This window comes from Pelophylax lessonae (assembly GCF_965119305.1).
Source record: "Pelophylax lessonae genome assembly, chromosome: 1".
Taxonomy (NCBI): Eukaryota; Metazoa; Chordata; class Amphibia; order Anura; family Ranidae; genus Pelophylax; species Pelophylax lessonae.
In genome coordinates, this window is record NC_138768.1 from 735,920,665 (window position 1) to 735,935,599 (window position 14,935).

Here is a 14,935-nt window from a genome sequence, read left to right on the forward strand (position 1 = left end):
GGGGCTCTGAGCATGCGCACTGCTGCGCTGCTCAGATGCTTCTGGCCGGAAGTGACGAGGGGTAGGTAATTCTCACAGGGTAGGTAATTCTCACGGAACACCGGCAATAGGTTGCAATTTGTCATGTGATTTGACCTGTCAAACTGCGTTGATGTGAACGGGGGCTTAATGTATCTTAAGATATCAAAAGTGACTGTATGAAAATGATATATGCATTCTTCTCCCACAATCCCCTGCAAGCAAAAAATAAAAAGGCTATGCAGACTATTTCATAGCACAAATCTATCCAGCATGTTGTTACTATGCTCTATGTGGGTTGAATAAGCAGCCAGGTGACACAAGAAGATGCAGTACTGAACAGTGGTGTCACCATCCTGGCTAGGTACGTCTTTAAATATTTGAATAGATTTTCACCTTGATTCAGTATAGTATTTGCTAGCCAATGGTAATCCACATATCATCATAAAACCAACCACTTTACTGCTTCATCTACCATGTGACAGTGGTTTGAAAATCCAGCCAATGACAGCCTTCAGAATGGCAAATCTTGATACGAGTGTATGATGCATGCCGAGAAGCAGACCATTAGACAAGCAGTCTAGCAGAATATATCCAACATATACACGTACATCTGTCACTTTGCATTACAAGGTGCGAGTCTGTTAGACAAAAGTATTACCTATTTTCTTTCCTTGTCTGTATATAGCCTCCTACTACTTAAGTACAAATTTAAATAAATGGTTCTTCTCTGTGGTTCAGCTATTCCAAAGACTTTATCAAAGCATGGATAATGATAAAAATGTGTGTAAAATACTTGTTAAGTAACAAATGTATAGATTACTGATATTGACACTTTAGATTTTGGATATGAATACAGCGATCATTGCAGTAATGTTTTTTTCAGCTCTTGCTTAAATGGAAAGCTGTCTTGTTTGTTTAGCTTATATATTTGATAATTCATGAAAGATATATGGTACAGTGAACAGAGTTTGTCTAGTAAGCCCAGTGTCAATTTGCTTGTCTGTGATGTGACAATTGCAATATTACAGTTCTCTAAACAATTACCTGGACCGCGCCTACATTACAACGTTAAGCATTAAATAATGGTGGTAGGCTTAAATGTACTTAGTTCATTTCATGTTTGTACTACACTTATGATAGTCAAAATTTTTCCTTGTATAGTCAAAAGACAATTCCACCACTCACATCCTTGTATATAAATGACACCTAAAGTGCTAGTTCCCTGATCTTTATTACAGGTTGGCTTGCTAATGCGATTGTGCAATACTGGAGAAATATTCCAAGATGTCCTGGATGGTGAATTCCATGGTAATACCAGCTCCAGTGTAACATTTCTCAATTAAACCTTCAAAGTGCTTGTACTGACGGATGAACTCATCCTGCATAGTGTGCCAGACCACCTAGGGAGGAAAAGAAAAATACCTGAAATTAGGAATGCCCTAACTTGATGAGCCAAAATGACAAAAATGAAACAGCAGATATAAGGTCATTTCACAAATGGTATTAACTTGGACCATTTCTTAGCTCCGATGTTACTGAATTGTTACAGCAATTAGAGGATGACCATTAACACTAGAGATCGACCGATTATCGGAAACACTGATATAATCGGGGGCCGATATGCACTTTCCCTGATATATCGGAATTGGATCCTGAAGTTACCGATATTGCCGATATTTAAGGAAAGTGCATGTCCTGGGGTGATGCCTGCAGCTAGAGGCATCACCCCGGTAACGGTGTCCATAGCTGACGGTCGGCTGACTTGTAATGACAACTGATGTGGCTGAGAAGCCGCTCGACTGTCATTACAAGGAGCGGGAGGGGTCGTCCCCCTCCCGCCTCCTTCCACGGCTCACCCGGGTTTCCTGTCCCACCGGGAGACCCGGGCATCCTACCTCCACCGCCAAAGAGAAGACCTGGTGTAGCATGGAGAGGTGTCCCCGTGAAAGCCGGTATCCCTGCCGCAACTGCGCATGCACGGGTCTCCATGTAAAAAACCCGGAAGTGATGTCATGACATCACTTTTGGGTACTCGGCGCCAAATTAAAAAACCTGACAGCATTCAAAACAGCCAAACTTGGTGTTTTGAATGCTTTTCAGTGCCGAGGAGGCATAATGAGCTAGTATGCACCGCATACTAGCTCATTATGAAATACTTACCTTAGAACGAGCCCCTGCCGTGCGCTCGCTTACCTGTATGACGAGCGACATGTCCAGTCGTCCGTCTTCCGGGATCGCGGCATCCGGCCATCTGATTGGCCAGAGTCGCGGTGACATCACTCCCGCGTGCGTGCACGGGAGCCGACGGTCACGGCACGGGGCTCTGAAGGAACGGCACCAGTACATGTTCAGGAGATATTTACAGTACCTATAGGGGTAAGCCTTATCATAGGCTTACCCATAGGTAAAAGTGTCAGAGGAGGGTTTACTTCCTCTTTAATCAATGATTAAGACATTTTTGCTTTTGAGTTCACATTCGCTTTAAGAGAAGATCTTTTGCAAACAAGAAATGGTACAACAATGCCATTGTCATAGATGAATGAAACTCTGAATTACATTACACATACATTGACACATGTAGAAGAAAGGCAAGCGTTATCCAGAGTATCCAACGTATTCAGTGGAACCTAACATTGGGTTAGTGGAGGGTGCGTATTTATATATTTTTTGTATGGTATTTTATTTCCTTCTCTTTTTAAACATCTTTTTATGGGGAAAGCTGGATCAGGAAATCTTTCTTTTAAAAAGAGTATGTTTTTTGTGGAAAAAAAAAAAGTTACCTGTAACAAGTTCTCCTCCTCACACAAATGCTTGTCCATCTTCTTGTAGAGATTATCCAGTCCTTTCTTTACCTCCTTACCAGGATAATCCTTTATGACTTTACGCAGTTCTTGCTTGCTGAAAGCCAGCTGGTAGCTTACTTCTTCATAGCCAATTCCTTGTGCGACGCGAGATTTTACCCCTTCAAAGAATATCTGACATCATATAAACAAATATAGTTATTACATTAGAGAATTACCATTATCAAACATGTAAAATAAGCAAAACAGACAAAAGCTTTTTTTTTTTTTTTTTTTTTTGGCTGCACCCCCAACACTCGCTTTGCTGCAGCATTTTGCATGTCTGAAAGTTGCAGCTAAGGGCAGATTAGAAAAAAAAGCAAAAAAAAAAATGTAATTTGTTTATTTATCATGAAAACATTTGCCCATTGATCCCAGCCATTAAGGCAACAAATACATGCTTCCTTTCAAAATGATCATATTCATGCAAGCTTCAGCCTGTATAGCAGCACTGCGTACAAATGTAAACCATTTCAAAGTTTTCGTCAAGCTTTAAGCAGAACTCAAGCTTTTGTGCAACAGTCAGCATTCCCATTAAGATTTGTTTAACATTTCCATACTAAAAAAATATATTTTTTAAAAGGCTTAAAAAAGAAAAGTGGATCAAAAATTGCAGTAAGCTTTACACATGCAATAATACAAAAGCCCGGCAAACCCTGTGTGAACAGGACTTTACTTCGACAGTTCTACACTAAAACACTAGAATGAAAGAAGATTACATTTAGTTTTTCCAGTGGATGCCCTAAAGAATATATGACATATGACTGCAGGTGGTCATTGTATTTCTGCTTGGCTTCCCTCTTCTCTGTTTCCAGGCAAGAGATTTTTAAGCGGGAGAGAGTAGCAAAGATGTGATGAAAGTTTTCCATCATGACTACATCTCGGGGTGTCTTCTGGCTTTCATTTGCAACTTTTTCAACTAGAAAAAAAGAAGAAATACTTCTTAATAATCTAGAAAAATGAATGTCAATGGCATATATAGCTGCTAGCAATAAGTGCAGCTTCACAATCACTTGTGTAAACATTGACAAAGAAAAATTGCAGCTCTAAATAATATCATACAACATAAAAAAATGCAAGTAGGGCCTCGGCTTTCAGAAAATATATAATGTTCTGGTTATTTTTGTTTATATAGCCAACAAATGCAGATTTTGTACAGAATGTGTGTGATGTGTACAAAAAAATGTAAAAACTGCTCTAGAGAGAAAGTAATATTTTATTTTTTTTAAATATGAACACACTTTGATGATTTGAATTAGAACAAAGACATTTCATACATGTTATCCTCTGAAAAAAATAAAAGACAATGTTATATATAGGATACCCACTCAAACACAGGGAAAACATGCCATCTTGATGTAGACAATGTACCTCCTGAACCCAAGACCCTATTTTGCATGTTCCAATAATATTGGGCTATTTATTAAGTAAAATCATTTACTAACAAATCAACACACCAGTGACTATGATTATTAACCACTTTAAGGCCGGCCACGGGTGGTTTAGATTTTTGCCGGTTCAGCAGGAGCTGGTTGGGATTCGAAACCATGTATGTGCAGGCTATATGTACCAAGTTGATCGATCGGCCAACAATACTACCATCCTGCCAGATTTACTTTCGACTGCTGCTAGCGGCTGGCAGTGGAATGCCATTACTTAGCAGGAGGGATTCCGCTGTCAGCACTGTGTGTTGATGGTGAAACTGTGCAAATCTATTTCTTTCCTGCAACCCGTGGTGGCACGGATGTGGCACGAATGAGAACTGATGTGGCACAGATGAGCACTGATGTGGCACAGGATGAGCACTGATGTGGCACGGATGAGCACTGATGTGGCACAGATGTGACAAGGATGAGCACTGATGTGGCTATAGATAAGGCACGTATGAGCACTGATATGGCATGGATGGGCATGAATGAGGCATGGGTGGGCACGGATTAGACAGGGATAAGGCACAGATGGGCATGAGTGAGGCACAGATGGACATGAAAGCGGCATGAATGAGGCACAGATGGGCATGAATGAGGCACAGATGGGCATGAATGAGGCACGAATGAGGCACAGACTGGCATGAGTGAGTCACAGATGAGGCACAGATGGGCATGAGTGAGTCACAGATGAGGCACAGGTGGGCATGAGTGAGGAACAGATGGGCATGAAAGCAGCATGAATGAGGCACAGATGGGCATGGATGAGGCACGGATGAAGCACAGGTGGGTATAAATTAGGCACTAATGAGGCACAGATGGGCATGAAAGGGGCATGAATGAGGCACTGAGCATTTCTGTGGTCTCTCTCCTTTCCTTGCACGCTGTACCGATCGGTGTGTACAGCGTGCGAGGAGAGAAGAGCGCTGAACCAGACATGCGCCGGTTTGTTGACAAATGATCATTCAGTCATTGGATGGAGCAATCACATGGTAAAGGGCCACTGTCATTGCCCCTTTACCACAATCCGTGATGCACCAGGTCTGGATAACCCGACGAGAAAGGACACTTCTGTGTGCGTGTAGGAAGTGCAATTCTTCGAGGACGTCATTGTACGCCCTCCCAGAATAAGCTGACCGCGCTGTGCCCGGTTGGCAAGTGGTTAACAACCGATAATGATCATTTTTTTTTTTTTTTTTTTTTTACATTTCAGCTGTCAGTGGGGAAATCCCGCTGAGAGCTGAAAAAAACCAAGCCTGAAAGTATGGGTTTTAGGTATCAGAGCATTTGCACAAGTACCGATACTCGTGCACATGCTTCGTTTCAGCACCAATACTGGTATCGATGCAACCCTAGTTTTGCAACAATTACTTTTTTTTTATATAGGATAAGGTTGTTGATACCCAACCCCCTTGTAAGAGGCTCAAGGTACTCCACTTGCCTGGGTCATCATCCCTATACTACTTGTGGTGTAACATTTTAGGATCCTGTGACCACTATGATAAAGTAGGGATTCCTTTGTGAGGGCAGGTAAAAGAAGTTTGGTGCCACTGATTCAGGCCTGTTGCACTACACAGAGGCTTTTGGGACATTCATGGGCAAATGTGAAATAGAAAAAAAATGGAAACAAGAAAACAATAGCAACCTATTGTTACTTACCATTTATAAAAACTGCCTTAATCAGCTTTGTATAAGCTTTGTCTAAATCTCCACGTCTCTCAGATCCTCGAAAGATTGACTCTGCCAATTCAGCAAACTCTTCAAACCCAGACACAAATGGAAGAATGCCAACCTTACTCTTCTTTGAGATTTTTACATCCTCCATCTGCTTGATTTGGTTACTCTGCAAATTACAAAGGGTAAAAGGTCACGCACATAATAGTATCGATTGTAAAAATGGGAAAGAGATATCAAACAACGAGAGAAGGACACGTTCATTCCTAGGGAAGGCTGTTATTTATGCTTCCCAAGAATAAGTGATTGCTCCATAGAAATAAATGAAGATTGTAGCATGCATGAGCTGAAGAAGCAAGAGCTTGAATGGGAAACTACTTAAAGCGGAGTTCCACCCTAAAAATTAACTTTGCACCGTCCGTTAGCTTTAAAAAACCTGAAAAAGAATTGTTTAATTACTATTTTTTTTTTGTTTTACTTACCTTGTTTTTAATGAAAATAAACTTACCTTCCTTCCTCTTCCTCCCTCTGCGGCCGCGGCCCCTGACATCACTTCCTCCATTGCATTGACTCCTGGGAGATGAGCGTCATCAATCCCAGGAGTCAATGCGCCTGCACCGGTGTCACTCGTCACTTCCGGTGCAGGCGCGTCATTCCCTGCTGAACAGCTTCTGGGCATGCACAGAACCAGCTGCGGGATGACGCGCCTGCCCCGGAAGTGACGAGCAGGGCATTCTGGGACTCCGACGTCACCGAAGAGGACACAGAAGATGACGCTCCGGCTTCAGCTGCCCACACCTGAGATGGCAGCGCTGGACAAGACATTTTTAAGGTAAGTATTTCATCTCACATGTAAGCTAAACAGGGGACAGTTCCGAGGCTATCTTTGCTTAAATGCACTAGCCCTGACTGTCCTAGGGGTATTTTTAGTTAAAAAATGTATTTAAGGGTGGAACTCTAAGCAGGCACTGTGCAGTTGCCAACAGGCCATACAGTAAAGTACTTGACAATGTGGGAATAGAAGTGTTAGACTTGAGGAGGGAGTATATTTAAAGGGTAATTTTACTAAGATTACTGTTCTTTAAGTCATTAACATCATGATCTCAATATTAATTTATGCCTGAACCAAATCTCCTTGTCAGTACTACCTAAGCAACAGAAACGTATAAATACATCGGTTGTATCTTACATATTGTTAGTTTCATTCTATGCACCTAGTCCTTGTATATTTAGGAGATGCAGTCTTGTCCTATAGTAAGAACTAGAGATGCAACATACAATGACATTTGTATCCACTTAGGACACCAAGTAAGATTTTTGCCAAATTACCAGGTGAAAATAAAGGACTCAAAATCCTGGAAAACAGAAATGAGTGCTGTAACTACAGTGGGTACGGAAAGTATTCAGACCCCCTTAAATTTTTCACTCTTTGTTATATTGCAGCCATTTGCTAAAATCATTTAAGTTCATTCTTCTTCCTCATGAATGTACACACAGCTCCCCATATTGACGGAAAAACACAGAATTGTTGACATTGTTGCAGATTTATTAAAAAAGAAAAACTGAAATATCACATGGTCCTAAGTATTCAGACCCTTTGCTGTGACACTCATATATTTAACTCAGGTGCTTTCCATTTCTTCTGATCATCCTTGAGATGGTTCTACACCTTCATTTGAGTCTAGCTGTGTTTGATTATACTGATTGGACTTGATTAGGAAAGCCACACACCTGTCTATATAAGACCTTCCAGATCACAATGCATGTCAGAGCAAATGAGAATCATGAGGTCAAAGGAACTGCCTGAAGAGCTTAGAGACAGAATTGTGGCAAGGCACAGATCTGGCCAAGGTTACAAAAAGATTTCTGCTGCACTTAAGGTTCCTAAGAGCACAGTGGCCTCCATAATCCTCAAATGGAAGACGTTTGGGACGACCAGAACCCTTCCTAGAGCTGGCCGTCCGGCCAAACTGAGCTATCGGGGGAGAAGAGCCTTGGTGAGAGAGGTAAAGAAGAACCCAAAGATCACTGTGGCTGAGCTCCAGAGATGCAGTCAGGAGATGGGAGAAAGTTGTAGAAAGTCAACCATCACTGCAGCCCTCCACCAGTCGGGGCTTTATGGCAGAGTGGCCCGAAGGAAGCCTCTCCTCAGTGTAAGACACATGAAAGCCCGCATGGAGTTTGCTAAAAAACACCTGAAGGACTCCAAGATGGTGAGAAATAAGATTCTCTGGTCTGATGAGACCAAAATAGAACTTTTTGGCCTTAATTCTAAGCGGTATGTGTGGAGAAAACCAGGCACTGCTCATCACCTGTCCAATACAGTCCCAACAGTGAAGCATGGTGGTGGCAGCATCATGCTGTGGGGGTGTTTTTCAGCTGCAGGGACAGGACGACTGGTTGCAATCGAGGGAAAGATGAATGCGGCCAAGTACAGGGATATCCTGGACAAAAACCTTCTCCAGAGTGCTCTGGACCTCAGACTGGGCCGAAGGTTTACCTTCCAACAAGACAATGACCCTAAGCACACAGCTAAAATAACGAAGGAGTGGCTTCACAACAACTCCGTGACTGTTCTTGAATGGCCCAGCCAGAGCCCTGACTTAAACCCAATTGAGCATCTCTGGAGAGACCTAAAAATGGCTGTCCACCAATGTTTACCATCCAACCTGACAGAACTGGAGAGGATCTGCAAGGAGGAATGGCAGAGGATCCCCAAATCCAGGTGTGAAAGACTTGTTGCATCTTTCCCAAAAAGACTCCTGGCTGTATTAGATCAAAAGGGGGCTTCTACTAAATACTGAGCAAAGGGTCTGAATACTTAGGACCATGTGATATTTCAGTTTTTCTTTTTTAATAAATCTGCAACAATGTCAACAATTCTGTGTTTTTCTGTCAGTATGGGGTGCTATGTGTACATTCATGAGGAAGAAGAATGAACTTAAATGATTTTAGCAAATGGCTGCAATATAACAAAGAGTGAAAAATTTAAGAGGGTCTGAATACTTTCTGTACCCACTGTACATACAAAGTAACAGTAAGCTGCAATATATATCATTTTTTTTTTTTTTTTTTGGGCGGAGGGCGTTTGATACACTTTTAAAGACAACATGGATGGTACAACATGCTAAGCGAAGCTGTAACTTACAATGCATTTATCAAAGTTCCTTTTCACAGTAACCAGGACATTGCCAAGTGTGGTGCTGAGGAAGGAGGCGGAATCAACATTCTCTGCTGTCCACACATGGTGACTCATCTTCACAAGCATATACAAAGAGTTAAAGCTGTCAATCTTGTCTCCCAGAGCAATGAGGTTGTTCAGTTCTGGTTCAATACAGCGGAATATGTGAGTCATCATCTGTCGGACCATTTCCTTCCTACAACAAAAAAAAAAAGTTAAGATAATTTTGGATCTATGATTTTGCCACTCTAAGTCAAATAAAATATGCTATAAGCAAGTAGGTAATTGGCATTGTGCAAAGTAGAGTAAGACCTGGCCAGAGAGGGATCATTTTTCCACAGTTGCCCAACTTGCATACATATTAGAAAACATGTGAATCTAGTATATTAACCAATTCAACACAGGGCACTTTCACCCCCTTCCTGCCCAGGCCAATTTTCAGCTTTTAGCGCTGTCACATTTTGAATGATAATTGCGCGGTCATGCAACGCTGTACCCAAACAACATTTTTATTTAAAAAACAAAAAAGTTTTTTGTTTGTGTTAAAAATTTTGTAAATAACGGAATTTTTGTAAAATCTTACCTGTAAAATTCCTTTCTCTGAGTCCTCCGACAGTCTCCGCCTCTTCATATTCGTCACATATGGGGTATTAGACTTTGCTCCGAAGGAGTAGCTAGGCAACAGAATATGTTAACAATAAAGCTTTAACATATCCCACCCTCAAGGGGTGGTCCCCTCAGTCAATACCCTCCTACTTCCTGCAACCATATCTCAGTTTTAGTGGAATAGCAGTAGAGTACACAATCAAACCCCAAAAGAGGGGCGGGGGCGGCGACTGTCGGAGGACTCAGAGAAAGGAATTTTACAGGTAAGATTTTACAAAAATTCCGTTTTCTCTTACGTCCTCCTACAGTCGCCGCCTCTTCATATTCGTCACATATGGGGACGTCCCAAAGCAGTGCAAACATGAGGGGTGGGAAACGCATTCGCGCCGAAAGGCAACGCAGTCTCCGCATCAAAGAAGGAACCTTACCAAAGGAAGGAACCAGCTGGGCAACAGCAAAAAACAAGTGCTCAACAGGAGCAACAACCCAGGAAAAGACAAAAAACCAGGGGATACAAAACTTATCCCAACAGCCAGGAGTCCCCAACAAGGGACCCTAGGGAACAGCCGCACTAAGAACCTTGCGGCCAAAGGAAGCATCCGCCGATGCCTGAACATCTACTTTGTAGAATTTTGCGAAAGTGTGCACGGTCGACCAAGTCGCCGCCTTACACACCTGGGCTACAGAAGCCCCATGACGACAGGCCCAAGACGTACTCAGAGATCTAGTCGAGTGCGCCTTCACAGGCACAGGGGGAACCTTCCCCTGCAAGGCATAGGCCTGTTCAATGGTCTGCCTGATCCATTTGGCGATGGTAGAGGCCGAAGCCGCCATGCCCTTCCGAGGACCCTCTGGAAGAACAAACAAGGAGTCCGTCTTTCGAAAAGACTCAGTCGACTTAAGGTAAACCCTTATCGCCCGAACAACATCCAGAGAGTGCAATCTCACCTCCTTCGGACGGTTTGGCTTCGTGCACAACGAAGGCAAGACAATATCCTCATTAAGATGGAAGTCCGAAACTCGTTTCGGAAGAAAAGAAGGATTAGGTCGCAAGACCACCTTATCCAAATGAATAACCAGGTACGGAGACTTGCAGGACAAAGCCGCCAGCTCCGACACTCTGCGAGCCGAAGTGATCGCCACCAAAAAGGCGACCTTTTCGGACAACATAGACAACGAGATCTCCCTGATCTGTTCAAAAGGAGCACGTTGTAACACAGATAGAACGAGATTCAAGTCCCAAGGGGGCAGAGGATCCCGCCTCGGGGGAACCAGATGCCGCACACCCTGAATAAAGGTGCCAACCAATGGGTTGGAAGCCACGGGACGTTGAAACAGAACGGCCAGAGCAGACACCTGACCCTTTATCGTAGCCAGCGCCAAACGCTGATCAACACCCGTTTGAAGGAAAGACAGCACACGGGACACCGAGTACGTGCGGGGTGAAAACCCCCTGGACTCACACCAGGCAAAATAGGCCTTCCAAGTACGGTAATAAACCTTCCCCGAGGAAGATTTCCTCGCATTGATTAAAGTATGGACGACCTCCGGAGAGAGACCCCTCTCCTTCAGGACCTCGGTCTCAACAGCCAGGCCGTCAAAGCCAGCGACTGTAAAGCAGGATGGTATATCGGTCCTTGAGACAGTAGATCGTCTCGAAGAGGCAGACGCCACGGGGCGTCGACCGCCAGATTCACGAGGTCTGCGTACCAGGACCGGCGAGGCCAGTCCGGTGCCACAAGAATCACCGTGCTGCGTTCCAAATGTAACCTGCGAAGGAACCTGGACAGCAACTGAATCGGTGGAAACGCGTACATCAGCCTGTACTGATGCCACGGGGCCACTAACGCGTCCGACGCGTCTGCCCGAGGGTCGCGCGTCCTTGCCACGAACCTCTTCACCTTGTTGTTGAGGCGAGACGCGAACAGGTCCACATCTGGAAGACCCCACTTCGCGCACAACGTCTGGAAGACAGCCGGATGGAGAGACCATTCCCCCTGATCCAGGGTCTGGCGACTCAGATAGTCCGCCTGCCAGTTCTCCACTCCCGGAATGTGAACCGCCGTTATCGCCGGGACATGAGTCTCGGCCCAAGACAGAATGTCGGCCACTTCTCGAGCCGCTCGGGCACTCTTGGTGCCCCCTTGGTGGTTGATGTAGGCCACCGCCGTGGCATTGTCCGTCTGCACCCGAACCGGGCAACCCTGCAGCCGGTCCGTCCAGCGATGAAGACAGAGACTTATCGCACGCAATTCCAGAATGTTGATCGGAAGGGAAGACTCCCCCTCCGACCAAGTCCCCTGAGCGGACAGAACGCCCAGAACTCCACCCCAGCCCGACAGGCTGGCATCCGTGGTGATTACCGTCCACGAGATCGGACGAAACGACTTGCCCCCGGACACCAACGGGGACTGGAGCCACCACAGAAGGTTTTCCCTGGTGCGAAGACTCAACGAGATCTGAAGATCCAGAGATTGAGGTCGCCCGTCCCACCTGGACAGGATCTCCGCTTGGAGACCCCGCGTGTGAAACTGTGCGAAAGGAATCGCCTCGAAGGCCGAGACCATCAATCCCAGACATCTCATACACGTCCGCAGAGACGAGTTCGGAACGTCCCTGAGGGACCTGACTTCCTCCCGGAGAGTCCTGAGTTTGTCTTCCGGCAGGAAGACCTTCGCCTGCACCGAGTCCAGTATCATTCCCAGATAGGGGAGACGAACCGACGGACTCAGTGTCGACTTTGGAAAATTTATCGTCCAACCAAACTCCTGTAGAGTTTGCATCGTGACAGACAGGTCCTCCTCCAGACCCTGGCTGGTCGCAGACCGAACCAGAATGTCGTCCAGATACCCCAGGACAGAAACGCCCTGGGCCCTCAATAATGCCAGAACCGGTGCAAGCACCTTGGTGAAGACCCGCGGAGCCGAGGCGAGACCAAAGGGCAACGCCACGAACTGGTAGTGATCCTCCGCAATGGCAAATCGAAGGTACCTCTGATGACCCTCGAATATGGGGATGTGAAGGTACGCATCCTTCAAATCGATGGAGGCCATGAATTCCCCCGGAGCCAGGGCAGCCACCACCGACCGCAGGGATTCCATGCGGAACTTGCGAACCCGCACAGAGCGGTTCAGAGCCTTCAAGTCCAGAATCGGACGAACCTTGCCCTCCTTTCTGGGCATGGTGAACAGATTGGAATAAAACCCCCGAAACCTGTCCCGATGAGGCACCGGAACCACCACTCCCTGAGCCCTCAGGTCCCGCACCGCCAGGTGCAGGTCCCGCAAGCGCTCTGGAGACAGTTGAAGATTTGAGGGAAAAAATCTGCTCTCCGGCCGAGAGAGAAACTCGATCTTGTAACCAGATCGAACGATTTCCAGAACCCATCTGTCCCGCACACGGGCCAACCAGGGCTGAAGAAAACCGAGCAAGCGTCCCCCCACCCCAAAACTGGGTGAGGGCGCCCCTTCAGGCCGAACTGTTATGGGCTGCAGGTCCGGACTGGCCGGACTTCTGTTTACCAGACCAGGGCTTCTTCTGAGAGCCTTGACCTTTGAACGGATTGCCCTTGTAGTGCGGCCGAAAGGCACGAAAGGACCCCTGAGGGGGCCGAAAAATTAGCATGCTTCTTCCCAGAAGCCCCCTTAGCCTTGGGGAAATGGGGCAAGAGAGTGCTCTTACCCCCGGTGATCCCCTTAATCAACACATCCAAGGACTCCCCAAAAAGGCGAGACCCATCATAAGGCAGATTGGCTAAGGTCTTACGTGAAGATTGGTCCACCGACCAACATTTCAACCAAACCAGGCGGCGAGACAACACCGCCACGCTGTGCACACGTGCAGCCAACGGAATCAGGTCCAGGTCCGCATCACACAGATACATGACACCCTGGTGGATCTGATCCACCATATCCAGGGTCGCCGGCGAGGCCGAGTCGGCCACTAGGACGCGCCTAAGCATCTGCGTCCAACTTGCGATCGCCTGGGCCGCCATGAGAGAAGCAAACAGAGCCTTAAGCATAGAACCCGTAACAGAATAAGTATGACGGGCAAGAGACTCCAATCTCCTATCCGTGGCATCACGGAAAACAGGGGAACCCTCTGCAGGAATCGCAGTGGCTTTGTTCAAAACCGCAATTGCATGATCCACTGGTGGAGGCACACACCACCTTTCATCAGTGGCAGGCGAAAAAGGATAACGCAGCTTGAATTTACTCGGTACCGCAAAAGGCTTGCGCAGATCGCGCCATTGATCCTTAATAGCGCGCTGAAAATCAGCATTGCAGGGAAAAACCTGCGGCGTCCTGCGTTTCCTCTGCGTCCCATAAGCCGCCAAGGCAGCGGGGGGACACACTTCGTCCTGCAAACGCAGCGTTTGCTTAATGGAAGCAATCAACTCATCCATGATTGCAAGCTCTTCAGGCGAGCCAGGGGGAGAATTATCAACCCCCTCAACTTCAGCCTCCACCTCAGACCCCACTAGATCAAGAGAGGAGCGGGACCCCGATAAGGAGGCCCCTGCCAGAACAGCCCCATCACCTTCACCCTCAGAATCAGAGGAAAGAGCAACTCTGGGCCTTTTAGTAGATTGAGCAGCCACCAGCATTTGCACCTGAGCAGCAAGGCCAGCCACAATAGTGGCTAAATCCCCCCCTGGGGGGGAAACAGCGGTCCCCTGGCTTTCCACCAATACTGTAGGAAATTTGCCCTCCTGAGAATCCATTGCCCCTGTAATGCCAGACAACCAAGGGTTAACTGCCCCTTTTAAGCAAGCGCGGCAAGCGCAGCCCACCGCACCACACTCAAGCACAATGAGACCCCCACAGGGAATATGCAAACTGAACACAGGCAATGGATAGCAAGAACAGAAGGATAAAACCTGAGGAGACCCTCGCCGCTGCTGCTGCCTCGATCGGTGTCTTCACCCTCTCCAGGAAAGAGGAAGTGATGCTGCCAGGGCGCTTCTATGTAAGCCTATGGAGGCTACAAGAAAATGGCCGCCATGCATGTAAACCATGCGGCCGGAGCGGGTGTAGGCAAAATGGCGTCGTTTGGCGCCGAAACCGCCGCTCCACAGTGCATTAAAACACACATTACATTCCAATATCAGAATACATGTCAGATCGCCGCAGCGATCGCCGTATATGCCCAAACATGCCAAAAAAACATGCCCCACAGCACACAGC

General features: G+C 46.3%; 1 protein-coding gene across 5 annotated transcripts in view; it reads right to left on the minus strand.

Moving 5' to 3' along the window:
• Positions 1–1,186: 1,186 nt before the first annotated feature.
• The window catches only part of EXOC1 (exocyst complex component 1), a 126,412-nt gene continuing 112,663 nt past the window's right edge, over positions 1,187–14,935 (minus strand). For all 5 annotated transcript variants that reach the window (XM_082264912.1, XM_082264914.1, XM_082264913.1 and 2 more), the window contains 5 exons: positions 9,111–9,339; positions 5,948–6,131; positions 3,581–3,780; positions 2,802–2,996; positions 1,187–1,421 (listed from right to left, as the gene is read on the minus strand). In XM_082264912.1, the coding sequence (XP_082121038.1) occupies positions 1,269–1,421; positions 2,802–2,996; positions 3,581–3,780; positions 5,948–6,131; positions 9,111–9,339 (961 nt within the window). In that variant the 3' untranslated portion in view covers positions 1,187–1,268. The remainder of the gene's footprint in view (positions 1,422–2,801; positions 2,997–3,580; positions 3,781–5,947; positions 6,132–9,110; positions 9,340–14,935) is intronic.